The sequence below is a fragment of the Pelobates fuscus genome, chromosome 13, assembly GCF_036172605.1.
Source record: "Pelobates fuscus isolate aPelFus1 chromosome 13, aPelFus1.pri, whole genome shotgun sequence".
NCBI classification, from domain to species: Eukaryota; Metazoa; Chordata; class Amphibia; order Anura; family Pelobatidae; genus Pelobates; species Pelobates fuscus.
The window spans coordinates 21208824-21236544 of NC_086329.1; the positions used below are offsets into that span (position 1 = coordinate 21208824).

The 27721-nt window shown below is 40.1% G+C and overlaps 2 protein-coding genes across 5 annotated transcripts in view; both read right to left on the bottom strand.

Moving 5' to 3' along the window:
* Positions 1-409: 409 nt before the first annotated feature.
* ISM2 (isthmin 2) lies at positions 410-10699 on the bottom strand. Of its 4 annotated transcripts, none has more exons than XM_063439648.1 (6): positions 10570-10699; positions 8136-8333; positions 7490-7790; positions 6977-7114; positions 3160-3222; positions 410-1004 (listed from the first exon to the last, which is right to left on the bottom strand). In XM_063439648.1, exons 1-6 carry the CDS (start codon positions 10573-10575, stop codon positions 490-492), a joined length of 1221 nt encoding a protein of 406 aa, XP_063295718.1. In that variant the 5' UTR covers positions 10576-10699; the 3' UTR covers positions 410-489. The 4 variants fall into 4 exon arrangements, with proteins under 4 accessions (XP_063295718.1, XP_063295717.1, XP_063295716.1 ...); XM_063439647.1 differs by lacking the exon at positions 10570-10699 and adding an exon at positions 9791-10086 and having other exon boundaries at positions 410-1001; XM_063439646.1 differs by lacking the exon at positions 10570-10699 and adding an exon at positions 9791-10086.
* Positions 10700-12099: 1400 nt separating this feature from the next.
* SPTLC2 (serine palmitoyltransferase long chain base subunit 2) overlaps positions 12100-27721 on the bottom strand; it is a 31636-nt gene continuing 16014 nt past the window's right edge. The window contains exons 4-12 of the mRNA XM_063440502.1: positions 27505-27653; positions 27222-27346; positions 26275-26368; positions 25674-25779; positions 24144-24363; positions 22149-22275; positions 14998-15133; positions 14663-14792; positions 12100-13784 (exon numbers count right to left, since the gene is read on the bottom strand). Of these exons, the coding sequence (XP_063296572.1) occupies positions 13665-13784; positions 14663-14792; positions 14998-15133; positions 22149-22275; positions 24144-24363; positions 25674-25779; positions 26275-26368; positions 27222-27346; positions 27505-27653 (1207 nt within the window). The 3' untranslated portion in view covers positions 12100-13664. The remainder of the gene's footprint in view (positions 13785-14662; positions 14793-14997; positions 15134-22148; positions 22276-24143; positions 24364-25673; positions 25780-26274; positions 26369-27221; positions 27347-27504; positions 27654-27721) is intronic.

Here is a 27721-nt window from a genome sequence, read left to right on the forward strand (position 1 = left end):
CGCTTAAAACTGCCTTTCCTTTGCTATGACCTGAGAGTAAGAAAGATGGTTGCTCACCCATCCTGTTTCAGAATTTTTTTTTTGGCAGATAACAGACTCACAGTGCTATACATAATGCACTTTTTGAACATGTATTGCTCTGTGTACACACCAGTGTTTTAACTAAAACAGATGGCAAGAACTAGGCCACAATAGCAGATTAAAAAAATTCACAGCTTAGCTATTTCAGCCTGAATTTTGTAAGTCAGGTTTACAATTTACCGTTTAGAAAATAACTGCCTACACCGCTATGATTTTTCTACTTGTTATTCATAAAGCGCCGACAAATTCCGCAGCGCAGTTCAATGCACGCTGCATATACAAACAAAATTTGGTACAAAAAGTATTGTTTATAAAGCCTTTACATTGAAACATTTTAATATATTATATATATATTTTTTTGTCGTTTAATAGAAATGGGCAGACAGGACATGGAGTTTATTACCATAGCTAGTATTCGCGAGCCTCCTGCAGCTGAGCCAGATACTCTTCCTCAGAGGGGTTTTGTGGACAAGCTCTGCCAGTGTTTGGGGGGCGCACAGAGTGGATACGGCTCCAGTCTCCCTTGCACAGAATCCAGGGCAACACATCTGCTTTGTAATGAAGTTCAGGAGAAAAGTCTGCACTGATCAGGTTGGGGGTCCCAGCCCCCCTGCCACGTGTCAGCAGTCTCATGGACTGGTCATAGCAGCAATGCTGTGCTCCAAGACTACTACTGTCCCTAGAAAGCAGGGAACGCAGACAGAAGGTGGCACCTGGGTTATAAATATCCAGTCTCTCCCTGCCACCACTTGCGTCTCGCCAACGGAAACTGCGGCCCAAAGCCTCGTCCCTCAGTGTCAGCGAGCTGTAGACTGCCTCTGATGGATAAGAGCAGGGACAACTGGGTAACTCAGTTAGTACTCTGTGCAGATAACCAGTTAAGAAGTCACTCTTACAGGTCAGCCAGCGGTCACAGTTATCTGCTTGGGGGGGGAAAGAAAATCTATTAGAGACAAGGAAAAAGAGAAGGTGCAGGGACAAACATTAGGGGTGACAGAGAATGGTGTAAGAGGTAAAAATTGGAAAAGGTAAGAGCTTTATAGGAAAATAATGTACAAAAAAGCGAAAGTATTTTGGGAAACGAATGCATAGAAGTTGAATATGAAATACTGTATATACTCGAGTATAAGCCGAGGCCCCCTAATTTTACCCCAAAAAAATGAGAACTTATTGACTCGAGTATAAGACTAGGGTGGGAAATGCAGCAGCTACTGGTAAATTTCTAAATAAAATTAGATCCTAAAAAAATTATATTAATTGAATATTTATTTACAGTGTGTGTGTGTGTGTGTGTGTGTATGAGTGCAGTGTGTGTGTGTGTTGCAGAGCCTTAGTGGGGGGTGGGCATTTTTATTTTTAATAATTTTTTTGAAAAACCCCAACTCGTCTTATACTCGAGTCACTGTCTGTATTATGGCATTTTATATTGCCATAATACAGACAAGGGGCTGGCAGAGAGCTCTCACCTCTCCTGCAGCTCCTGTCGGCTCCCTTCTCCTTCACGCCAGTCCGGTCAGCTCCTCTGTCAGCTCACAGTGTAAGTCTCGCGAGAGCTGTGCTATGACCCCGCGGCTCTCGCGAGACTTACACTGGGAGCTGAGAGAGGTGCTGACCGGACCGGCGCGAAGGAGAAGGGAGCTGCAGGAGAGGTAAGCGCTCGCTGCCAGCCCCCAGTCTGTATTATGGCAATGTAAATTGCCATAATACAGTGACTCGAATATAAGACGAGTTGGGGTTTTTCAGCACAAAAAATGTGCCGAAAAACTCAACTTATACTCGAGTATATACGGTATTCAAAATGTAAACAGAATGAAGAAATAAAGAGGGATAGAAAATGGAATGTGAGTAGAACAGGAGGAAAAGGGAGGGTGAAACCAGATTGGAGGAAAGAAAAGTATGTAGGGGAAAACTAGAAAATATTAAGAAAAAAATAAATATGAGATGGGACATTTAAAATAGAAAAGCAACGTTCCTCAAATAGGCTGTGCCCAAGCGTATGACAAGAAGGCTAGGTGGGGATTGTTATGAGATACATGAGATGTACATTCAAAAAAAGAGTAAATTAAAAAGCTCAACACATGGCTGATAGTGATATGTAGTTCGCTATTGCATTGTGCAAAATCTCAGTAGTGACAGGTCTATTTTTAGAGATTGTAGGGAAAAAACAGAGAGAGAGAGAGAGAGAGATGGGAGAACAGTGGAATGGAAACAATGAATTAAAGGGTAAAAGAAAGAACTGGGATAGACGGTGAAAAACACGTAGAATTAATTAAAGGGAGGAGGGACATGCGATAGGTCCCCTCCTTGGTGGTGCACAGGATTATTCCCCAAGCACTGAGTTGTAGTGAACTGAAATCAAAATGACAAAATTTAGGCTAAAGTAGCCAAACTGTGACTATGATGGAGAATTTCTTCAAATCAGATATAATACTGTGTATTTTACAATTCCTAATACATTTTGCTAGAATTGGGAGTTAAGTACATAACCTTGTCAGTCAATTTCGGGGGTTTAATTACCAGTAGACTGTGAGGCTTCTTTGATTGGATAAGGAGTTTGCCATTTAGTTCTATACTGGATTAAGCAGCACATGCATCTGTTACAGCAATCTACTTATCATCGTGTGGACCATCCTTTGCTATTGACACATTAAAGGGACACTATAGGCACCCAGACCACTTCAGATCATTGAAGTTTCTGGGTGCAGTGACCCTGTCAGTTTAACTATGCACTTGTAATTATTGCAGTTATTGATAACTCTTAGGGTTAACTCCATCTCTAGGGGCTGTCTACCAGTGGCGCTCCTGGGTCGTTAGGTGACTTCTGGTCGCCTAACTGATGCTGGATGTCGTCACACTTTGCATGAGGACATCCAGCGTCCGCTAAAACCCTATAGGAAAGCATTGATTCAATGCTTTCCTATGGGGTAGTCCTAATGGGCTGGCGGGCTCACCGTGCATGCGCATTAGGTCCCCGACGTCAGGCAAAGCCTGACCCAGTGCCGAGGGACGCTATTATGACATCAATTTATCCAAGCTTTCTTTCTTAGTTCAACAAAGTAATCAGTCCCTGGCACTCACCGGAGCTTGAGGGAGGAGTGCCCGCATCCGTCATGGTAACCCAACTCTCAGTTTGTGTCTCTCCTAAAAACAAAACACAAACAATAGACACTCTGTAAGTATCACTCTGACAGACAGAGGTGGAAGTTTCTGTTACAAAATTTACTTGAACGCCATTAAAAACAGAAGGTTATTTTTTTTTTCTGACGTTTACTAAAGGAGTAAATGTATTTCATACTGACCGTAATTTTCTTTTCCTGGCTATTCTACATGGCTGCATCACTCAGGGGATAGCTCCCCCCCAGTTAGAAGTGATGTTGCAATGTTTAGCCAGGACAACATGTTTGATATACAAGATTTATGACAAAGCAGTCAAAATAGTAAAATATAAACAACATTCATCTTCAGCATAATTTGAGATGTGTTTTTCCAGCTTTGCTATGGTTTTATATTTTGCAAATATATTCTTAATAGAACACAGCTCAGTGTTTAGTAAATAGACTCAAATGTGTATTTTTTTTTTTTTAATTCTTTATTTTCGTTGTGCATAGTTTCAGTAACACGTTAATCTTTGTTGCCATAACAGTGAGTGTAAATATATACATATATACAAGTACAATTGCATGACAAGTGAAATCAAAGCACTTTTTTTTTTAGTTTGTGACAGGAGTCTGAGTAGTAAGTCAGTCTCGTTTGGGTACGAGGGTTTGTCTGGTTAGGTGCCTATATGAGACTGCTTGGTTATCCTGGATGTGGATGTTGGGTGGCTGATTTAGCCTGGTGATGTGGGCTGGACAGGGTGTTTGTAGCGAGTGTGATCCCCTGAGAGCTGGGGTTAGTCCCTGGAGTCTTATGCCAGTTCGTCGTGTGGAGTAGATTTGTGTAGGTCTCTCGGTCTCCGTGTACCCTTCCGCCCTAGTTGGCGTCTTGGGTGGTCCGGTTTAGAGGGGACTGGGGGTAGGATGTGGGTGTCCCTGTATGCCGTGTGTGTCATCATGTGGGCCCCTTAACGTGGGGATAGCGGGGGGGGGGGGGGGGGATGCTGCGGTATGCGTGGGTGGGCCTGTTCTTGAGCTTACCGTCTGTGCAGTACCTTGTGGTCAGTACAATATGTTCTGGTCTGGGTTGTTTTGCCTCTGTGGCGTGTTGGCGGTCTGTGGGTGTCCTGTCTATGGTGTGTTGAGTACATGCTAAACTGGGTCAACAGATAAACAAAGTTAGTTATAAACTTAAATGAACAGCAAGTATGGGTTAGCATGTTACAAGTCAGGTCCCTGCGTTTCGGTCTCCGGCCGGGACGAACGGTCTAATGTTCGAAATGTCCCATGAGTGCTCGGGTTGGTGTCTCTGCTCCTCCGGGGGTCTATTCAGTAATCCGAGTGAGGCCAGGAACTGTGGTGCCTCTTCTGGTGCCGTAGCTCTGTAGGTCTTGTCCTCCAATGTCACTGTTGGGGCCCGTGGGGCAGTCCGGAAGTATGTTATGCCTGCTTCTAGGAGCCTCTTCGTAATGGGTCTCATGGCTTGCTGCCACTGAAGCGTGGCGCGGGTAAGATCCTGATAGAAGGTCAGGCTGTGTGTTTCAAAGTGGAGAGGTGTTTTGTCCCACAATGCCTGTTGGAGTCTTTGTTTGTCAGCGTACGCGTGGAAACGGATTATAATGTCTCTCGAGGAGGCTGTGGGTGCCTTGGGAGATTTCGCTATGCGGTATACACCGTCTAGCTCAATTGCTTTAGCCGCTTTTGCTGGCAACACGGAGGCTATTAGGCGTCTGATAAGGTGGGGCAGCTCTTCTGACGCTATTGTGTCTGGGACCCCCCGGATTTTCAGGTTTTTCTCCCGGCCTTTATCCTCTAGGGAGTCCAGTCTGAGAATCGTGTTGCTGTGGGCAGCTTGTAGTTTTTGTGTTTTGTCCTCCAAGGCTAGTAGGCCTCGCTTAAGGTCGGTGACATCCTCCTCCGTCACTCGAACTCGTTCTGTGACGGCCTGTACTTCTTCCTTCACTAGGGCGATGTCTGCATCAAATAATTTTTTAATGCGGTCATATAGTTCGGATATATCCTGCTTAGTCGAGGGATCTGAGGATTGCGTGTGCACCGGTTCCCCTGAGAGCGACTGGAGGGAGTCGCTATGCCTACTGGCGGGTCGGCCATTTTCGTCCTCTGGTGGGTTCTTGGTGTGCTCGTCGTCCGCCCGTTCCGCGGGCGTCTGTTTTGTCGAGCCTGAGAGCATTTCGCCGATATCTCTCCCCTTTTGCGGGCCCGTTTGTGTTTTGGGCTTCGTGCGGCCCATTGTTATTGCAGGCAAGTCGTCTTCAGACGGAGGGGAGTGCCAGGCCCAGTTTGCAAAGGCCTCGGCGTATTCCGCGGCCTTCCTCAGGTCGTGAGGCCTGGGTGTTTTTCGGAGCTTGCGGGCTGATTTGGCCTTCGAGTCGAAGGTGAAGGGCATGGATACGTTTCTCGTGTGCTCGTACACCTATTGCACCTTTCTGCGGTTGTCAATGGGGCCTGAGTCTATTATTTTTGAGTGGATTCGTCCGTTTTGGGCCCGGAGCTCTGAAAGATGGCGTCTGCTCCGTCCTGGTGCTTAGCCGCCCCCCCCCCCTCAAATGTGTATTTTTACCTACGTCTGCCCCTCCATGAAGAATATTAGAACCTTATAAAATACTGTCAGAAATATATTTTATTACAATCTCTATGTTATAATATACCATCTCATTTTTAAAATATATATATTCAGATGCAACTTTTTTTTTTTATTACTGTACAGAGTACATATAAGGACGAAGAAACACAGTTGGCCTCTGATCAGAAATTCAGCACCAAGTAATAAATTATATGAGAAATAAAAATGTAAACTTTAGCAGTCATTACCTAATGCCATAAAATATCTAGTACCCAAAATATACATTCTCTTCTTCATTAATAATAATAATAAAAAAACTTTAAACAGCCTGATAATACATATAGACAAGAGTATAATATTCCACAAATTCAACAAATATAGCCTATAGCCCCAGTCCAATTAAAAACCAATCTATCCTATATAAACCACCGTACCTTGTGCAAATAAAGTGTTCCAAACTACCATAAATTTATCACAATCTAGTGCAAATAAAGTACTTAATCATGAATTGTGGTGATAAATAGGCTTTCCTCAGTTCTTACATTTAAATTTGTTGACAACAGCAGATCATCTGAAAGATGCACTCCCAGAAACGTAATTCGTGACGCATTCAACCTTATCTCCATTTATGTGAATAGAGGTGTGCGTATCCCTTCTTGCTGCGTCGTCGAAAGTCCAAAATAAAGCATTTATTGATGGCAGTTTTAAAGAAACCCTGTCATCAAAATGTAAGAACTTAATGTTTTCTTTGTGTTATTATATACCATCTCATTATTTGTTTTATTATTATTAATGTACGTTGAATTATTATTATTTTTTTTAAACAAACCACCTACCCATTCTCTCTTTCTGACAGCCATCTTTATAAACCTTTGGTTAGATTGTCAGATATCAGACCAAGTGCTCACTATTTTTCAACTGTTGCAAAATAGTGAGAAGATCACCGACAATCTAACCGAGGTGGAGCAGAAAAAGTAAGCAATGAATTTGTTTTATATATATATATATATATATATATATATATATATATATATATATTAGAGGTGGACTAGTTATAGTTCCGGATGATGAATTAGTTCTAGTGAATGAGTTCTGTGGTTGAAGATCAGCATGCGCGGTAATGTGTCCTATCACGAGTGAGCTCCAATTAAGAGTGTTAACCCACCTCCTGCGGTGCTCACAATCTACAACAGATCACATGTTTCTGGAGCCTCACCTGGGCACAGAGGAAGGTCACAGATTCTGGACTCTGTGGCTGTGCATGAATAACCACAGGAGCGGGTACGTTTTTGGCTAGGACGGCCACATGTGGCGCTGCAAGGAGACCAAGGGCTCCAATCTTCCTCTTCATAATCTGTGGGAAGACCCCCAAAAACAGAAATACAAATTACTGTCTAGCATCTCGAATATATATATGTTACTCTGCAGTGGAAGAGACACACTCCCATCCCACGGCTGCCTTGTGCCCATTGTTATCCTACAATGGAAGAGACAGATTTCATGTCCCGTCGCTTCCATCCGCTTGTGTGACCCTGTTGTGGTCGGGGCAGACTCCATGTGCCCCTTGTTCTCGTATCACCCAGCGCTGGTAGGGACATGCACCATGTCTCATACCGGTGTCGTGTCTGTGCCAGCAGTGGGCAGTCATATTTTGTATTCTTTACAAAAATGATTTCTTTGCTGTCATGAAGTTCTTATTAAAGCAGTTTTAGAAAATAATGTATCTCACCATACTGATATTTGTCTTCAGAGATCCAGTTATTTCCCGTAGGATGTTGATCTGACTCTCCTTCAACTCCACTCAAGACATTGTCTTCCCAATCATACTGGGAGGAATAGTCTCCCACGTTTTCTGGGTCCACTGTAGCAGGCACTAAGATACCTTCCTCCGCCACGTCGTTATACTCCCAGAACAGGGGCCAGAACAATTCATGCTGAGATGCCCAGTTTGTATCAGTCCAGTCTGTACGGGAATCTGACAGGTCCAACTCGAACTCTGTCTGAGAGTTGGGATCAACTTCGATAGTGACCTGTTGGGAACAGAGCAGACAGGAGGCTCAACACACACAGTATCAACTGCTAGAAACAAGACAATCACAGACTGAAAATTAAACATTAAAAATTTACACATAAGTGTAAATCTAACACAGAGTGCTTATATTGTCCCCTCCAGAAGTGGATGAATGACTGCCCTATAACAGATCTGGGGTATTAAATAAAGGGGTGGCAGATAAAAACTTGGGGTTATATAAATGTACTTACGTACATTAATTAGCCAGCTGATAATGTAGGAAAGATAGTGAGCGTGTTTTGTTGGGGAATGTGAGAGAGGAGATTAGGCTAATGTTTAGTTAAGAAAATAATGAGATTCTTACCTGAATATTTGGGTTTTCAGAGCTCAGATTAGCTTCAGACAGACTCTGCAAATCCAGAATAAAGGAAGATGTCTCTGCTCCAGAAGAACTCTGGGTAGGGAAGAACTGACCTTTAAACCCAGGTAGGGTGCTCTGGTAAATAGATGGTCTCTTTGATGGTGTGCTTTCTGTAGTGACAGACTCAGATGTCCCATCTCCCTGGTGTATGGAAGGCATAGAAGAGAGGTATAAAATCCCTGTATGATTGCAAAATTAGTATCCTGGCACTGCTCACACTTGGAAAAAACACTTGTAACTTGTGTTGGGCATTGGGAAACCGCCAACAGGCCAATTTAACTAAAAGCGCAGGTTATTTTCATGTATTTCCTGCCTATGACATATTGTCTTTGCTACCCCTGATGGAGGGCAATCCCATGCATCTACAACTCCTGCACAGTTTAAAAAAACAAACAAACAAACAAAAAAACAGACACTAGGGATGTCAGGGACAGGAATCATGCCAAAAGAACTTAGCAAATGGTACAAAGTCTTCAGTACTCACAATGTTTCAGATAAATATATGGATGTTATACACAATGAATATATTCTTCCAAGAGCTTACATTCTAGGATATGTCTAAAATGACTAAAAAACAAACAAACTTTAAAGTGAACCAATTCCAAACAGCTTTTTCTTAGAGTAAGCATAGTGTTTAAAGCTGCTGACCAGAACTTAAAATCCAGCACACATATAGTGCAGACACATGAGACCTTGTCTTTAAGGCTTGCAATCTAACATGGAAAAGTCCGAAACAGCAGCATCTGTGTGTAGAGTTTGACATCTGACATAGATCATATTCAGTAATAAAACATTCATGAACATGGTATGGATTTTACATATTGTGTCCAGAACCTCAAATCTAGCACATGGTATCGAATGCAGTGCAGGCACAAGAGAATTTGCCCTCAGTCTATGCAATTCAATGCACAACATATATGCACAGATAATAGCTCACACAACAGCTTGCCCAAAGAGCTGGCAATCTAACAGATGGGTAAAAGAAGCACATGTTAGCTTACTCCCGGCGCTTGCAACCTAATCACATAGTGGTATCTACTAAACAAGGTATTATAGGTAATGGACAAAATAACTGAAAATTAAAAGGTAAAAATTCTACAACTTGGCTATTTAGACATTAAAATTTTATTTATGTTGTCACCTCTACCGTTTTCACTATAGTAAATAGTTTAGACCGATGAGAGTATGCCTTCCTAGTATCCAGTTTAGAACACGGACAATACAGACATATGATGAAGGCTTGCACACATGGTCAGTTAAGATAGATGAGAATTAGTCCCCAGGGCTCTCAGTTTAACATGCGGGTAATACCTGCACTAGGAAGCTTACTTAGATCCTGCACTCTTTGGATACTGTATGCAACACGAGGGCTTGTTCACAGAACTTACTATGCAACTGCTAAACACAGGCCCATGAATGCTTGTCCCCAGAGCTTGCAATTTAACACAAGTATGATATAAGCAGCTAACGCAAGATATGAAATCTTTACCCATAACTTCAAATGTCCCACATGTCGATATAACAGAGATTGTACCTAGTGCTGGTCCCTATACAGGATAGCTTGTCCCCAGAGCTTGCAATCTAGTATGGGCTCTCACCTGGGGGCTCTGTTGAAGTGCAGTAGGGGCCCCCCTGAGTAACTCCAGGTAGCAGGTGATTAGCAGCAGGGTTGAAATCCCGGGCATGACTGGGCCCCCTCACACCCGTGCGGGTCACTGTCACCTCATGGACACCCACAGACTGGCGGCTGCTTATGGGGAGTTCTCCCCATCTCTTTCCAGAGTCCCCCAGATCCCGCTTCCCTCTCTTCGAGGGGCGGAGCCGTGACATCACGGGGTGGAGCTGCACTTCCATGAATGAAGCCGAGCTGGGAGGGGCGTGTCCTGGGGGCTGCTGCGTGCATATAGTTCATGTGTTCATACTAGTTCTGTATACAGAGGATTCTTCTGGGTCAACGTTCTAAAGCTGGAACGATCAGCAGGAACGTTCCATTGGTTTCCATAGTGACTACGTCTTATTCAGCTTGGTTTCAAATTTACTAGTAGTATATCGGAGACCCCAGCTTCCACAGCAACATAAGTAGAATTACTTTCTAATCCAGTAAAAGAGATAAATCAAAGCATCGAGTGTAAATAACAGCAGTCAATACTGTGCTAAATTATACACACACACACACACACACACACACACATATATATAAATATTATTCTGTTCTCTGCATATGTAGTAAACTGCAATCCAAATGGCTAATCAATCAAAGCATAGCTCTAGGCACTATAATCACTGCATGACAATGGTATTCTTGGGTGCACAGTTTGAGTGATTTACCAAAAACAATAGGGTCCCCATGGCAGCCACACCCAAACACCCTGCTCACCATCATCACTTATGCAGTTGTTCTATTTCCACATTTGCAAAATCAATTTCATCTATATTTCAACACCAGGTGCGGTTTCTCACATTACTTCAATGAGTTGGAGAAATGGCAGTAGAAGGGGGTTCCATTACGGGCATGGGTATGCACAAGGGATGTGCAATTTTCCATACTGTCCTCTTATATCCCTGCCTGCAGATACATATGTGCCAGTTTAAAATATCAGATTCAAGAATGTAATTTATCATTGTAAATCAGATCTCTACGCAAAAAAATAAAACACCAAAAACAAACAAAAAACTTTTGATGCGGATGGTTGAGTTTTATTGAAACAAAGAAAATAAAAAGGTCTTGCACTCACCAATGATCACCTTTATGTTTGCAAGCCTGTCCTCAAAGAGCAGAAACCGATAGTTACAGGGTTACTCCATCCCTAATTAAAACTATTTGTTTTTTGATTTACAATGCCCTCTGTGGCATAACTATTCGCCCCCCCCCACCCCCCACCTGTAAAAAGGTTTCAAAGACTTGCCTGGAGTCCAGTGCCGGGCACAGCTTCCGGCACCATTTTCCACGCCCCTTCCGGACATAATCCCAGCACTCTGGTGATTCAATCACAAGCTTCTCATGAGAGAATATCAAGCTTATCAGAGCGCAGTCTGAGCCACCAAGGCAAGGGAGGAGAAATCTCTTCCTCTTGAAGGCAATATGTCTGCAAGCTGGAAGAGTGTTAGGTCTGTTACCTGCGCACTGCATGCTCGGATGACAGACAAAATATGCACAGAACTGACATTAGGCAGTCCGGAACATTGAAGTCATGTGTGCCGGGGGTGCAACTTGCCCCGGCACATAATTTAAATTACTCTGCATGTGCAGTGTTTACAGTAGAAATGTGGCACATATAAACGCCAACCACCATGACCACTTCAAATCAATGAACTGGTCATGGTGGTTGGAGCAGCCATTGAAAACCGTGAACAAAGAGCATGCATAGTCAAGAAATATGTAACATGCAGGCTATACTAAAGACCAGGAAATTTGAACACAAGAGCTGTAAAATAAAACACACACGGCCCACCATAGCGCAAGAACAGTGAATGTCAAAGCACTAATGAAGAGCAGCAATACATTTTTACACGTGTGCCAATAATGAGCAACACTAGCAGACATTTTGTATAACATAATTATGGGCAGGCCATATTAAAGAACAGCAAAATCCAGCAATTTTTTATGATTGGATGTGCATTTTTTTGTGTTGTTGATAGTGTTAGCCATTGGCCACCCCCACACTCTGCTGGAAATCCACTGATCAATGCCAACCTTGGATGTTTCCCATTTCATAGGCTATACTGAGTAGTAATATCATTTTTTAATATTAATCGATTTATACACCTTGCTGTTCTATGCACCCGTGTGACCATAACAATGTAAGACACACTACACGGACAGCTGTTGGTGTACACGTGTATGCAGATCTGTGAAGGGTTCAGTGTGATCTGAGCACTGTAAAGATGAAACACAGGGCAGTAAAATGAAAATAAATGGATTTTATTTATTAGCAGTGGACAATTTAACTCGCTCCCAAGCAGATCAATCATGAGCAGATGGTGGAGTTTACACAGTGTGTTTTTCAAAAAACAGTAACAAAAATGTTGTAAAGAGAATTAATACATTTTACAAAGTCTGTATTCTTTACGGTCAGTTTGTTTGTACTTCATGCCAAAAAGAATCACAATTTAAGACCATTTTATAGGTTTGGAGCACAGAATAAAACTAGACTCAAATGAGGCAAAGCAAGCTGAACATCACAGTGCCTTCCAGTCACTCTATCCAGCCTGCATGGCACCCGTCGGCCACCCTTTTGTCTGCACAGAGTGGATTTACTCAAAAGAACAGTATTGTACATTAAGGTAAAGCCAGGGCAGCATTTTGTTTTATTTAAAAAGTTAGAATTTTGATTGGTAACTAGTATTGGTTAAATCTATTATCCTTCCACTCATCATGTGACTAAAATATTGGTCCCTATTCCCAGGCTTACTGCTGTACCACTCATCCTAGATCACACACCAGCAAATGCATGTGCAGACATGTTAAAAACAGTTCAGTAAAAGATGGATGACTATTATAATGGTCACTCTTAGAATAGACTGCCATGCGCAGATAGAGAGATACCCTGAAAATCTCACATGTGTAGAGCAAAATCTTGTTTTCTGAAAAATCGTCTGGTTGGCCCTCCATACAGATCTCTTAACCCTAAAAACAGCCATCACTTGGAGAACCTTCAGCTCTTCCTTAAGATAATTTAGTAATTGACAGATTGAAGTTCATGCCCCATGTTAGAATTTATCCAAAAAATAAATGGACAGGATTGACTCAAGTTGTGAGATGATTAAAGGTTAGCAAAAAACAACGATATGATCAGGAATGAGATTATTTTTCCAACTTGGCTTTATTGACCTAATCTATTTAATTTTAAAGATATATTCATAGTAACCCTATTCTCCAAGACAAGTGGGCAATGTTTTAGGGACAATGAAATGAGAAGGTCCTGGAAATTAACAAATGAATATCATCGAGTATAGGGTCCGAAAGTGGCATATGCTGTGGAAACATAGACCTTGATATGAAGTGCGGAAGACAAAAATCTTCAGACACAGAAATCTTTTGAGAGCCACCAGCAAACCCTTTGTCTCTCTCAACTTGCCAGCCTCACACACAAACAGTTTCAGCCTCTCCCTGAGCACACATTCACAGCATCAGCCTCCCTTGTACACAGCACATTAAATAGCACCTGTGCTGTTACCAACATTTATTCCTTGGACGAACCCATTCTACACACTGTGACCAGTAACAGCTATGTTTAAGTGCGGTGAAGAAAGTTCAATTTTCTCGCAAGAGATTAGATGGGGAACGTAGCCTCAGACTTGAAAATTTGGAGTCGTCACAGGTCGCGTTGAAAATAAATGAAAATATATAAATATATATATAAAAAAAAATAGAAGAAATAATACATATATAAAACATCCCCCAGGAAGGTGTCTCTCTCCAGCTGCAATCATAAGGGTGTATGATTACACTAATATCGCATCCTGCAGGTATCAGTCCTCTGTTTCCTCATATGTGGTCTCATCAAAGGGCCGATCAAGCAATGGCACAAAATGATGCCGAGAATATTTTAGCTGCAGCAAGTCCCCAACTTCACTGATTTCTCGTAGAGCCTGAAAGAACACAAAAACTTTTAAACCTCAAAATCTATATCCTGGTAAGAATAAAAAGATAATCGGAAGATAACAATAATTGGCATAAACAAAAATCTATAAGGCGCATTGGGGAAAAGTTGTTATTTAGGGAGAGAAGAAAACAAAAGGAATGAAACTTGATCTTTGAAGAAAGAGGAGGCAGATACAGAAAAAAACAACAAAAAAAAAATTGATTTGGGGAAAGAGGAGAAAAATATAGAAGACATCTTAGTCTTTGTGTTGAACTGAAGCCCCATACGACATACAAGAAATGGCCTCATACTAGGGGGGGCTGTGGCCAGACACTCCCTCCAGACAACGAGAGAAGTACGCAACACACCTCTGGATCTGCTGACCTGCTCATACTCCTACTTAGACTTATAACTGCTACTACCCTTCTTCTTCTACCCTTTCTATATCCCTCTGCCACCCACTGCATACCACACTTATTTATCGCAAAAGATACTATGCCCAGGGAGACTTTCGGGTGCAAAACCCACCCCGGAGCATCCCACGTTGCACTAGTATGACCACGAATAAACCCACCTTTCAGCAGTGGCAGAGGGTACTGTTGCCTGTCATATCTTTCCTATTTGTCATATTTCTGTTTTTACATACATAAAAGTTTGACAGCCATCTTTGCGACACCAAGTCATGAAAGTGATGTATTGTATTGTCGACAGAAGTGTATACAGTTTATCTGAATGATTACCGTTATGTACAAAGTTGTGCTGTCTTCTCAAATATCAAGAATAAAAAAAAATAAAAAAATGAAATGGCCTTGTGGAAAATCTAATGTTTGACTCTTTTGTTCTTATAGGAAAGTAGTCAGAGCAAGGAAAGAGCAAACTACTTACCAGGTCAAGCATTTCTTTAGTGTGTGCAGCAGACACACAGAAGCGAGCCCTGGACTCGATGATTGGGGTCGCTGGAAAACCCACTACCACAACCCCAATATTTCTCTTCAACATCTCCCGCCCGAACGCTCTGGAAACAAATATTCATTAGCTACAAACATTTCCAAGCCAATATATATATATATATATATATATATATATATATATATATATATATATATATATATATATATATATATATATATATATATATATATATTAAAAAAAACATTACAGCATTATTAGAAGTGCTGCTTTTAACACGAGTTATACAATATTTCTCGCCTGTTACTCACCCGATTTTTGCTGGCATATACAGCATTAGTGGAACTACTGGAGAGTCGCTGTTACCATAGATGATGAATCCCATCTCAGCGAGTCTTCGGCGGAAATAACGTGTATTTTCTGCCAACTGCCGCACACGTTCTTGGCCTAATGAAGAATGTATTTAAAGTTATTTAGTGAACATGTAGACCTAACGTTTGACCTCTAGGTCAGTGGGAATTAACCTGATCCTCTAGAACCCAATACAGCCCAAGTTTATAGTTATAGCCCTAGTAAAACAGACTGGAAAATCCATAAATCTTGGAGAGTAGGTGCTCCGTGAGGATGGGTTTTGGAAACCCATACAAAAATAGTTTAACTAAAATATAACTACTTTTTTGTTGAACTGCTTTAGTGTGGAGTCAGATGGAAAGCAACAACTCCTCTAGAACATAATTTGGAAACCAAGTGTGGTACCAACAACATCAACAGTAGAAAATAAACTAAATTAGGTGAATAGTGAATGCTTCAAAAACCAATTGCCTACATTCATGACCAGTAAGAACCCTAAATGCTGTGGCAAAGATGAAGACACAAAAAAAAAAAAATAAAAAAAAAAAAAACAAATGTAAAAAAAAAAAAATTGATAAGAAAATAAATACAACTCTCCCAACAAGCACTCTAAATTCCCCACCTCCTTCCCCTGCTCTTTTTTGTTGTTTTGTTTGTTTGGGTGTTGACCTACAGATTATTCACTGAACCATGAATGGTCATGAATTCACCAGGAGCTCGCAAATGTTAGGCCAACACAGCAGATGAGAAAACACCACAGCTCAGCTAAACCTATGACTTATTTTTGCCTTGATCATACAATGTATGTTTTGCTTTTTTAAACTTACTACAATTCAGTGTTTAGTGAATAACAGTGGCCATAATCTGTAAAATTAAAATCTTGGGGTGTCAATTCCACAAAAACAATCTAGAAGGCTCTGTCTAGTCTCTACAAAGAAGGGAAAGTTCAGCAGCAGACTGTACATTAGAGCATGTTCATTCCCGAGCGTAAAAGACACCCTATTCACTAAACCGGGAACTAAGCTGTGCACAAACTATTTGCATGTGTAGTATTGTCTTTATAGGTTTATTTCGCAGTTCCAGTCATCCTCAACCTACATGATAATTGAAACACCTCTTTGTGCATAAGCTACTTGACCCATAATCCCTCTGCTTGAGGTGGGATTATGTGGTCAGATCAGTCTCCAAAAACCAGAACGAGACGCTTCTGACTTAAACATGGTCTGGGAGCTAGAGACAGATCCACTAAGCAGGGCACTAGAGGATCACTTTGATGGAATAAATAAATAAAAATGCCAATTTTGCAAATATTTTTTATTCCTTACCTATACAAATATATTCAAAATATGGGATACATTTTTACCTAGATGTAAGGGTATTGTTTTGTTATTTTTAAAATATGAAGAAAACCCCCCCCCCCCCCAAAGAATGGTTGTTTTAAATAGTTTTCCTGCTTCATTCAGAAACAAAGAACAGATGTTTCCTCCCCACTGAAATTTAGCAAATTAACTTTTCACATTTCAAAATACAGGGTGCTTTACTTGGTAATCACAATATAAACAATACATACAACAAACCACAAAGATACAGCAACAATGTGAATACTGCCCAATATAACTGGCCAGTCCTACAGTACTATTGTTATAACCACAGAAATATATCTACATAAAAACGGAGAGAGTCAATACGTAACCAAAACGAGTACCACAGTACATCTGCCGCCAACTATGGTGCCCTTTACAGTCAATATAAACAATGCTCCAAGCAGAAAAGAAGAAGAAGAAAAAAAAAAAAAAAAAAAAAAAAGCGCCAAGAAGCTGCTTATAGGGTGTTCCCTCTAAATCTGAGAAATTTAAAGCGGGGAAATCCAACCCCCTGCGATAGTAGCCCCACGCAGAGCTTGGAATCCCTTCCGTTACTACTGCTAATTGGGACATTTATTAGGCAAGGCAGGAGACTCCTGCAAACGAATAAGAAAAGCGAGAAAATAAAAAAGGCACTTTTAGGTTTGCATTTTTGTCTCAAATAATGCGCAGTATGGTAGTGGGTATAAGGCTTTGCCACCGAGTCGCAATTGTTTCAGATACAGTTCATACTTTACTGTAGTTGTTGGTACTGATTCTGAGGAATCACAAACAAGTCCAATTATTGTATGACGTAGGAGAGAGATTTAGTAATCCTATTAGTGGGGTCACAGGTCACAAGTGTGTGCGTCACTGTGTCACCCTGCAGCGAGGACAGTGCATGTCTCCTCTAAGCAGAGAGATAATTGGTGCTAATAAAGCAAACACGCTCTTGTTTTTTCTGAGTGATAAAGTTAGAGGGTCTGTATAACAGAAATAATAATGCACTCGTTCTCAGCATGAACAATTTGTGATACACCCTCTTCTGTTCTGAGGAAGCTTGCATCGAATTATTAATGGCAAAAATCGCATTATACAGGGAGGTACATCTGGGGAGTAAAATCCATCTCTCAGGACAAAGTGATAGAGATGGTGGGTAGGGCTCTGTTATTAAATCTGCCTCTCTACCCACTATCTTCCCACATGAAGGACTCTGCCACTGCCCCCCCTCTTTCCAGTAACCAGTTCCAGATGTTGGAGGAAGGGAGGCCACTCCAGGAGACAGAGGGTGTCTCCAGATGTTATAATTCACTGCTTCACCAAATCCTTTCAAGTTGTGGAGACAGAGGGGCGTTAGACCAGGACAAATCTCTTGGGCCTGGTTCAAACAGTACCAACCTTTCTAAGGAGGTGGAGTAATGAAAGGGTTAACGTATAGTTGGCTACCAAAAGAACTCACTTAAAAAATGGTTGAAGCCGAGCAATAAATGAATATCATAACACAATAAATTGCAGTTAGCATCAGTGTGGTCCTGTTCCCAGAAAACATTTCTGCGTTATTTAACTTTAAGTCTTCCGCTATGTCTACTTCTGAGGGACATTTGAGGAATGATCAGAACAATGGAGTGAAAAGATTTGCTTTTATCACATTAGCAACTCCTTAAAAAAAAAAAAAAAAAACCCCAAATGTAATGGACGAACACGTTGCCTTCTACCATGATTCGATTAATGATGGATCCTCACAGTGGCGAGTATAACAGATTATTAAGGTAAATGTTCCCCTCCAGTTTGTTATAACAGATTAACATGTACATTTTAGCATGTTGCTACATATAGTGATTAATATAGTTCCCTCTATCATTATGTCAGGGACATAAAAATAACACGTTCACCTCAAGCATAATGCTAGGTATCTATAAACTACTCTCCTGAATGACCATAGATTTAATGAACATGTTCCCATCAGCATGCTGCTAAATAGAACCAATTAACACGTTAATTGCTCCAGTATTACAATAGGTATTGTGGTAACATGCTGACCTACAGTTTGATGTTTGGCAGGGTTCAAAACTCCAATTCCCTCTACTATCGAGGCAATTCAATATAAGAGAATTTTAAGGTCTTCGTGGATGTATACCGCTTGTTATAAAGGGCTATGGAGGGTCCAGGACCAGAAACCCTGCCCAAAAAAAATGTGGTGTGCTGCCACATGAAGTCAGACTTTGTGCACTACGGAAGCATACCTGCAAGTGTTACAACCTGTTGATGTTGAACCTGGTGTACTACATTACTACAATATTGGAGGTGATTATATGCATATACGTAAAAAAAAAAATAAAATAAAAAAAAACACACACACACACACACACACACACACACACACACACACACACACACACACACACACACACACACACACACACACACACACACACACACACACACACACACACACACACACACACACACACACACACACACACACACACACACACACACACACACACACACACACACACACACGAAAAAGGAAATAAATCGAAAATGAATATTTAAAAAAAATACAATGGAATGACAGATAAAACAGATCCGCATATCCCCTGTATAATAAATAATTGAAATAAAAAATAAATAAAAAACAAAAAACAAATCTGTTCTAGAACAACAGATTACACAGTACCCCTTGAGCACGACTTTAAATTAAACATAATATTAACTTGCTCCACACAGTGTCATCGTATAAGGATGTTGAGTAGAAGGTTTAAAGTGTTTCCCTCCAGCAGCAAGGTATCAGGTAGTGGGGGCTGGGAGTACAGTTTGGGAGAAATGGCTCCTGGAGATCAGTGTAATCATATAAATACGGAGACGTTTTCCTGTCAGTTTCATTTCCGCTCCCCAACCCGCTCTGGGTCACATTTTCTACTGACTGCCAAAATACTATGTTTTCCTATTCGTCCCCCACAGAGTCTGGAATCAATTTCTTTACTGCTGTGATCATGATGGACTTAAATTGTGTGAAGGGGGGCCCCTTCTGCTGCCCTGGGGCAATGATCAGGGGATGGAGGAGTAAGGGGGTAAGAAGAGGGACTATACATCTGAGGGCAAAAAAATAAATAAAAAAGGTTGGGCATCTGAAGGAGGTGAGAAAGCCGTGGCATAAGCATATATACAGGGCATACAACTGCAGGTTCAGTTTACACAAACGGCAAAGCTTGGCACAGCTGCCCATTCACACTGTGCCACATTAACTGCAGCTCACTAATACACTGCCAACTCTGTATAATTGGGACCAGATTAACCCTTTGATTCACTGTAGACTGGATGGGCACTCCAGAAGGACACAAATTATCCTAACTTGACCTAGGCTCTTGGGACATACAGGCAAGAGTCACATCCTGCTCCTTTTGTCCAAACATTTCTTTATCGCAGACAGACTCTGGGGAGAGGAGACAAGAGGGAGGGAAAGCTTCAGAGATTCCCTACAATTATCCACCTTTGCCTTTGATCAAAGGACAACCTTCCTTCTCCGTGACCATGCAGAATGCCCCTCACCCTAACTTCCCCCTGGGAGCACGATGACTCTCAGGGTTTAACATGGTATATAAATCAGATTAGGTACCACTTCGCAACCACAACAACCAACAGGAAGTTGCACACACAGACAAATATGCAAACACATGTTGACAATCCAGTCCAGGAATATGAAACTTGGAGACTTTGTAATCACTGAGGCAAAAGCAAGAAGCCGCCTTGTTATTAACAGGCATAATTTACAAGTTTACTTTGTAGATATTGAGAAATAGGAACATTTCTGGACTCTCCAGAGATTGAGCAACCGGGTGTGATTCTACAGTGGAAAGGCTATCTCAAATTCTGTAGCAATGTCAAAAAGCAGACCCAGTTTGTGGCCAATTTTGAAGTTATATCTAGTTCGTGGTTTCACCCCCAATATTCTTCCATCTAGACTGTAAGCTACCTGGAGCAGGACTCTCAACCTATTCAATTTACTTTTGTATTTTATACAGTGTTTCAATGTCCATCTAAATGAGCCGACATTACAGAATACTAAATTGTACTATAATTCCACAGCACCAATTCAAGGTACGGTATATATTACTACAGCTACGAATGATGATAATGCCGCCAACAAAATTTTTTAGAAGATGCCTGGGATTCAGCAGGACCCATGCAAAGCACCATGGCAGACAGCACTATTTTAACCTGAACGTCACAATTTATTAGCACAGAGTCCAATCTCACATACCAAGAGGTTTAATATACACTCCGAATTGAAATGTAGATTTACTCCCTAAAGACATAGTAATTATTTCTACATAGCAAGGTTTTAAGACAGTCTGCTTCTGTTCAATGAGTCCCAGATGGTGTTAAAATGAACGTATTTGCATAACACACTATGGCTGTGTGTTGTAATATGACAATAATTAAAGGTTTAACCCATAGAAAATAAAAAACAAAAACAAATAAAGCCCATGGTTTGTCAAACTGAAACAAAGCAGAGTATTAGTCTGAGAGTCTGGCCCGTAAGCTTACAATTTGTAGGGAACTGGTCTAGTTATACACACAAGGCAGAGTGATGTAAAATATTCTAGTGAATTCAAAGGAAGAAAATGATTGCCAATATTCATTAAATCAGGACCAGGCAAACCTGTGTAGCTATGACGCACAAAAAATAAATAAAAATGACCAGCTACCATGGTTTGCAAGCAGGCTGGTTGTCTATATGGCATACACTTTCTGAAATATCTTCTTGACTTGCGTATGGAATAACGATCAATACTTAATCTATGAAGTTATGCAATTTACAATATTTTGCTTTAACCCATGGAAACCCACAGATTTAGCACGACTTGGTGAGAATTTTTTTTTTTTTTTTTAATTAAGCTAGTTAGTAACACAAACTAATGAACAATAGGAGGAGGAGATAGATATGAATCTTCATTGTATAGCAAAATGTTTACCAGCTTCCACCTGTACAAACGCAGCTTACCCTAGAATCCAGCCACATCCCATTGATTAGCAGTTCTATATATTTGTGCCTTGTACGGGATTCCCACAAGAAAATGTATCGGCCTCCCCCCAAAATATACAAAAAAAAACAACAAAAATGGAAAATCATGAAAAATTGTAATATCACCCCAAATTGAAAACGGGACATTTACGTCAAACAATTCAAATACACATTTATAGGTTAATTAATGTAAGAAAATAAATACATACACACACACGCAGAAGGGAAAGTATAAGAGTTTAGCTTATAGCACATTTCAAAGTACTAGGTGTCTAAGTGACTAAGTGTCCTTGGTGCTGGAGTAGTGGGAGGGGCCAGTCGGGCTGTTTACAGAATCCCTAGTGCTCTCCAGTCAACACATCATATTCTGCGTGTCATGTCACCCCTCCCTCCTCTTCCAATGTCTGAACACATATTACATAAGGTAGGCCCGCTTCCATTCTCAGACTTGCTGCTGACGTATAATAATACTTCTAGGTTACGGCTTTTAAGCACCGACTACATCACTCTCGCTATATCATTCTAATTATACATATATCCATCTATCTACATCCTTCTATATACATACATACATACGTGTGCATTATGCATGAAGATACTGGAGATACAGAGATAGAAAGGTAGATCTCTATACACACACACACAGGAAATTTGGCATCTGTTGTTGGCATGAAGAGCATTCTGGCAAATCTGTCAAAATCTGGGCAACTTTGCCCTCTCTGTGCCAAGTTTAACTCACCAAGACTGGTGCCATCTTCACCCATAATGCACTTCATGGAAGTGATGATCTGCTCTGCCACTGGTGGTGACATAGAGATAGCGTACGCCGTACTGTGAGAATGTTTTCGTAAGTAGTCTATAAGAACCTGGCCCAAAAAAATAAGACACATAGATATATATATATATTAAATTGCACTAATAAAATGTAGAGTGTGATTAAAATCTAAAAATATAGATCATAAAGCCACAAAAAAGAAATAATTGAAATTTCCACCTGGTTCAAGTGGAATTTAGAAATTTCAGGTAAGATTTTATGAATGAAAATACTGGATGTTGACATTTTGCCCTTTGAGCAGGAGTCTACTTAGACTGAATCAGCGATGGCCAGAGTGATTGTTAGCATTTTAGAACCAATATGATAAACGCCTTTATAAGAGAGGCTTTTTTCCCTTTTAATTACTTAAGAGTTATTTTGATAGTTTTACTGGGACTTCATTTTCTTAATTTCTCTTTCATTTTTTTTTTTCTCAATCTTTATTTTTGCAGTGCGTGAGTAACATAAACAAGCTCGTATGGCCACAACAGCATGTGCAAGCTAAAACAGTAATACAGAGAATACAGTATTATGGCATGCAAGAATGGAATTTCTCTTTCACTTAAAACTCACAAGAGCCTGACAAAACATGGCTACTATTAATTTTACTATTAGTTAGCTTACTTTCACCCCATATCATCCCTTACAAACCATAGGAAAGTTTTTGAGTTGTTGAGATCAGTCGATGGGACTGGGTCCCAATAATTTAGAGATCTTGTACTGCTCAGTCTCCCCAGCTAAAAGGCATTTTTGTCAGTAGTAAGATGTAAACTGACCTACTATATTGAGTGTTTTACACACTATTTTTAGTGTTTTCTATACTGAATTTATGTATGCATTTATTTGGGTGGGTGGGGGGGAGGGGGGTTAAATTAATTTTATGCAGGTTCACCAATATCACAATTAGAACATACAGTATCTCTAAATGTGTAGACATACCCTACTTCTATGGTTTTCTATAGTGAATTTAAAAAGAAAAAAAAAAAAAAAAAAGAATCAAGAGTCTGTATATTAACAGGGTTTTTCACTAAAGTGAAAACAAATGGGAGTTAAAAGTGTATTTAAAACGTAGGCCACAATAACCACAATGAAATCAGAACGGACTTAATTTCTAGTTTGGCTATTTATCAGAAATGTTTTAATTCAGAGCAACCGTCACTTTAGTGACTCGAGAGGGCATATGGTAAGACTGCTAGCAGAAACTGGACACTCAAAAAGGGCTGGCTTAGAGTTTCATAAAATGCTGGAAATTCTAAGCCTCGCTCAGGTGTAGGATGCACATTCTAATCATACGTAGCTGTGATGTTGCTTAGAGCAACAATCTGACCAGATCTCTTCATCCAATGTGGAGTGGAACAATTCATGCAAACCATTACTATTTTTTGTAAACTATCTACCATTAAGGCTGACACCACTGTCCATACCAAGCCTTCACTGAATTCAAGTTCCCAAATAGTAATACATTTAAAAAAAATTAAACTGGAGCAAGTTTTTCTTCATTTTATACAGGTAACCACCCCACATCGGGAAGGTGTTAAATTAGAACTTTAGTTTAATGCCATGTACTGGCACAGTTTCCATTATGTAAGATTAAAGTTTTTTTTGTTTGTTTTGTTAAACAGCATTTCTCAAGAGTACACACTATTAACAAGGTAACACTTAAATAGGGCTAATGAGCAACAGAAAATGGAGTTCTCATTAAATACAGAGTGTGTGCGCGCAGGTAATGTACGTTTGGTGCCCTCTGCTGGAATACTCATGCAACAGCACCAGAGGATTTACAATTTTCCAAAAGCTATCTTGCTTCTTGTCTTCACTCCGCAAGAAGATGGCCAATAAACCTAAACCAGCTTGTGTATATGGCATTAGTCAGTAGAAAGAGAGGTCACTGATCAAGAACCTTCAGTAAAGCTGCAATACCTTGCTGCCTCCAATGTATCCACCTGCACCACCGAAGCTCTTGGTGAATGTTCCCATCATGATGTCAACATCTCTGGGGTCCAAACCAAAGTAGTCGACAACACCTCGCCCAGTTGGACCCAATGCCCCAATACTGTGTGCCTCGTCCAGATAAAGGTAGGCTTTATACTTCTTCTTCAGAGCAATTACTTCGGGAAGTCTGACAATGGAACCCTCCATGCTAAGAAGAAACACAGATATAAAAAGAGCCATTAATGTCCACTGCCAGCATAGACAACATACAGCACCAACTCCATTCCCAATCGTTCCTCAACACAACAAACAACTCTTCCATATACACCTTCCACCAAATGAGATCTAACAAGTGCGTATCCTGAGCATGTAGAGATATATGCAAACCCTTACAATGCCATACAATGGGATTTACTATACTGGGAATTGACAAATTTAGACCAAAAAAAAATAAATACAATCTCACAGTTTGAATATCTTAGCCTGAATACTGCACTTCGGTTTTCAGTTTGGTATAGTTAAAAAAGTGAAAGACTTTCTATAAAAAACAAAACAAAAAAAAAAAACCAAACACGCTCCCCTCCACCAACCCCCACCATACATATACACACAAGCAGGATTAACTTAAATTGTAAAATTTAGCAAAATAAATCCAAATGGTAAAAATGAGGTTTAACTAGCCAAGCAATGACCACAGCAACATTAGAGAATTTGACAAATTTGCATATGTGAGCTTCAACCCTGAGAGTTATTTGCTAAACTGTACATTATAAGGACTTCAGATAAGAACAGAAAACATGAGGCCAACATAATTGAGCTGTAACATAGCCCAATTTTAGGAGAGTTGTGAATTTTACAAAATATACAGTTTAGTGATTGAGCCTGTCATTTAGGTTTATTCATTAAGAGTGAATTGTGGGTAATGTATAACCAAGTTGGAAGCTGTAAACTGGAATTTAAAAACAAAAAACAAAAAACAAAACAAAACAAAAAACAAAAATGTATTCAAACGTACAATGTCACATAATTTAGTGAATGTACTCCATTGAGAAACACTTAACAGCCACCCCACACAAACATTGCGAAACGCTTACATCTTCCCTACACAAAAATTCCAATAAAAAAAAGCTGATGGCTTCCTTTCCCAGAAACAGAGAGAAAGCCAATCTATTTCCCTATATCATACACACGGAATCTAAAATTCCTGGAAATAGCTGAACTGATCTGTTCTGAAAATTTGGGTTCTTCAAAAGTGAACTGAATCAGAATCAAATCAACCAAATTAAAAAAAAAAAAAAAACACAAAAAAAAAACCAACTAATTTTAATTTGGGTGACTGATTCGGTTCGTTTGTGAATGAACCGCATTTTCAGGATGGAATTGTTCCGATGATTGACCGGAATTTTATTTGGACTCTTTCTTGTCTAATGGAAACTGCTACTTTTTCACACAAGAACTACTATCAATCTTCTCTCCAGACAAATATACTAAGAACACTGCAAAAATCTTAGTTTCTACCTGTAAATTCCTTCCACCACAATCAGGATTTTCTTCCAGGGTCTGTGAGTGCGTGGCTGTCCCTGCACAATGGCATCTCTAAGTAACTTCTCTAGACTCTGCATGTCTGTACAAAAAGACAGAGTGATCAGAAATCTCATACACTGATATAGCCTGATCGCTGGCTCAGACTTAAAGCCAAAGTTTGCTGTAACAGTCTTAAATGTGACAAAAATAATTTCAATAACAAAACGTTTAAACATATCAGAACAATTATTAGTTTTGCTGTCATGATTTGCCTCATTATAAACCCCTTTCTGTCTCAGATTTCTATGCCTGAAGCTGAAGGAAGCAAGGTAAATTGTTAGTGTAGGACCCACCTAAGAGGTTTGCCTTGACGTGGCAGGTGGGCTTACATCTAATGGCCACTGGAGTTAAACAAAAAAAACTCCATTTATATAAATAGATTTAGAATAGTACACAACTAACTTTTTTCTTTGGTTTCAATAATAATAATAATAATAAATAATAATAATAATAATAATAATGCATTGTCCACAGAATTCTTGAATTTTAAGAAACATAACAGATGCAGCTGTAGGGGGTGCATTCTTCTACTTACTGTTGTGCTTGAAAATCCGTATTGTGGCCCCTGAGAGCCGAGCTCCCAGAACCAGAGAAGCATGGTTTAGCTCATCACTCAAAATTAGGCAGCCCTGAAATAAAAGGAGATATAAACATTATAAACCAATATTGGATTCACTAGAGTTCACTTAATCCCGTCAACGAGTTCTAGAATTTTGCAGTGATAAATTAAAAAAAAACAAAAAAAACTGTCAAACATGTCATCTTCTAATGCTGCAATTGAACTCAGCGAGTTATTTTCTGTTCAAATATCTAGGCCTCCTAACAATAAAATAAACAGACTATTTCCTGTGTAAGGAGTAAATTGGTGTTTACGGTGTGATAAGTAGTTTTTGCAAGAATTCAAAGTTTAATAGGTGACAAAAGATATATTATTTTACTCTATATAAACCAAAATCACACGGAAACACAAATAGTCACAAAAAGCCAGGTGCAAACCATATAAACACTACCTCAAGTGCTTAAATACAAATATCCATATAAATTACAGAATGCACACTATAACAACCACAATTATCAAGTACAACATTTTATCAAGGGTACAATTTGGTGCGAAAACATTAGGGGGAGTTGGTTACTTGTGTTTCTGCCTTGAGGCTTGGACAATGTGGGTAAATTACTCTTGATTACCATTTACCTAATTTTATTACTTAGTTTAGTGCTTGTTATTCATTGTGATTTGCCTACTTATTAAAGTTTTGTACTTGATAATTGTGGTTGTTATAGTGTGCATTCTGATATTATGGATATTATTTTACTCTAACACGTCATTTTCAACATGAATTAATAAAACCAGCACCACCAGTGTGTTCTGTAAAGGATAATAGGTGGTTTACTCTATAGGTAACAGTAGTCCTCTTAAATAAAATGAGAGGTCACAACAAATATCCATGCCAATCCTCCCACTGGTGGATAACCACACACCTTGCCTGCCAAGGCTGGAATGTTCATTGAATTTGTGGCAAAGCCCATGCCGTATGTCATGGCAGCTTCGACGCCCAGGAACCGAGCAACAAGGGCCTCTAATTCCTCGTGCTTATCCAAGTTTCCTGTAAAATGGAAGAGCTAAAGATGAGCATGGACAAACAAAAAGGTAAAAGAGATCTTCATAAACGAGACGGACTGAATAAGAGGAGACAGGAAGGGTTCAAACTGAAAAAGGAGTAAAGTTAAACAAAAATTACTTTTGTGCTCCAACCAAACTCACCCATTTCCTGCCGGGTGCTGCACACTCCACCACCGTACTGATGCAGTACCTGCGCCGATCTTTCCGCACAGACACCTTGGTTCTGTGCAAAGCCCAAGTAATTATAGGAGCCCATGTTAATCACGCCCTTTATCACCCGGCCTGTGAACCTGAAGGGGCAAGCAATGTTAAACAGTCCAATCTAGAGACATCCCTAAAACAAATCGCACACTGTTCA

What these genes read in the sequence shown, in the direction of transcription:
- ISM2 (XM_063439646.1), bottom strand. Translation starts at nt 9,877, where the DNA reads ATGCCCGGGATTTCAACCCTGCTGCTAATCACCTGCTACCTGGAGTTA. An exon ending in TGACCTTCCTCTGTGCCCAG is followed by an intron (nt 3,223 to 6,976) that starts GTGAGGCTCCAG and finishes TTTTGTTTTTAG; the next exon opens with GAGAGACACAAACTGAGAGT. An exon ending in CACTCCTCCCTCAAGCTCCG is followed by an intron (nt 1,005 to 3,159) that starts GTGAGTGCCAGG and finishes TCCCCCCCCAAG; the next exon opens with CAGATAACTGTGACCGCTGG.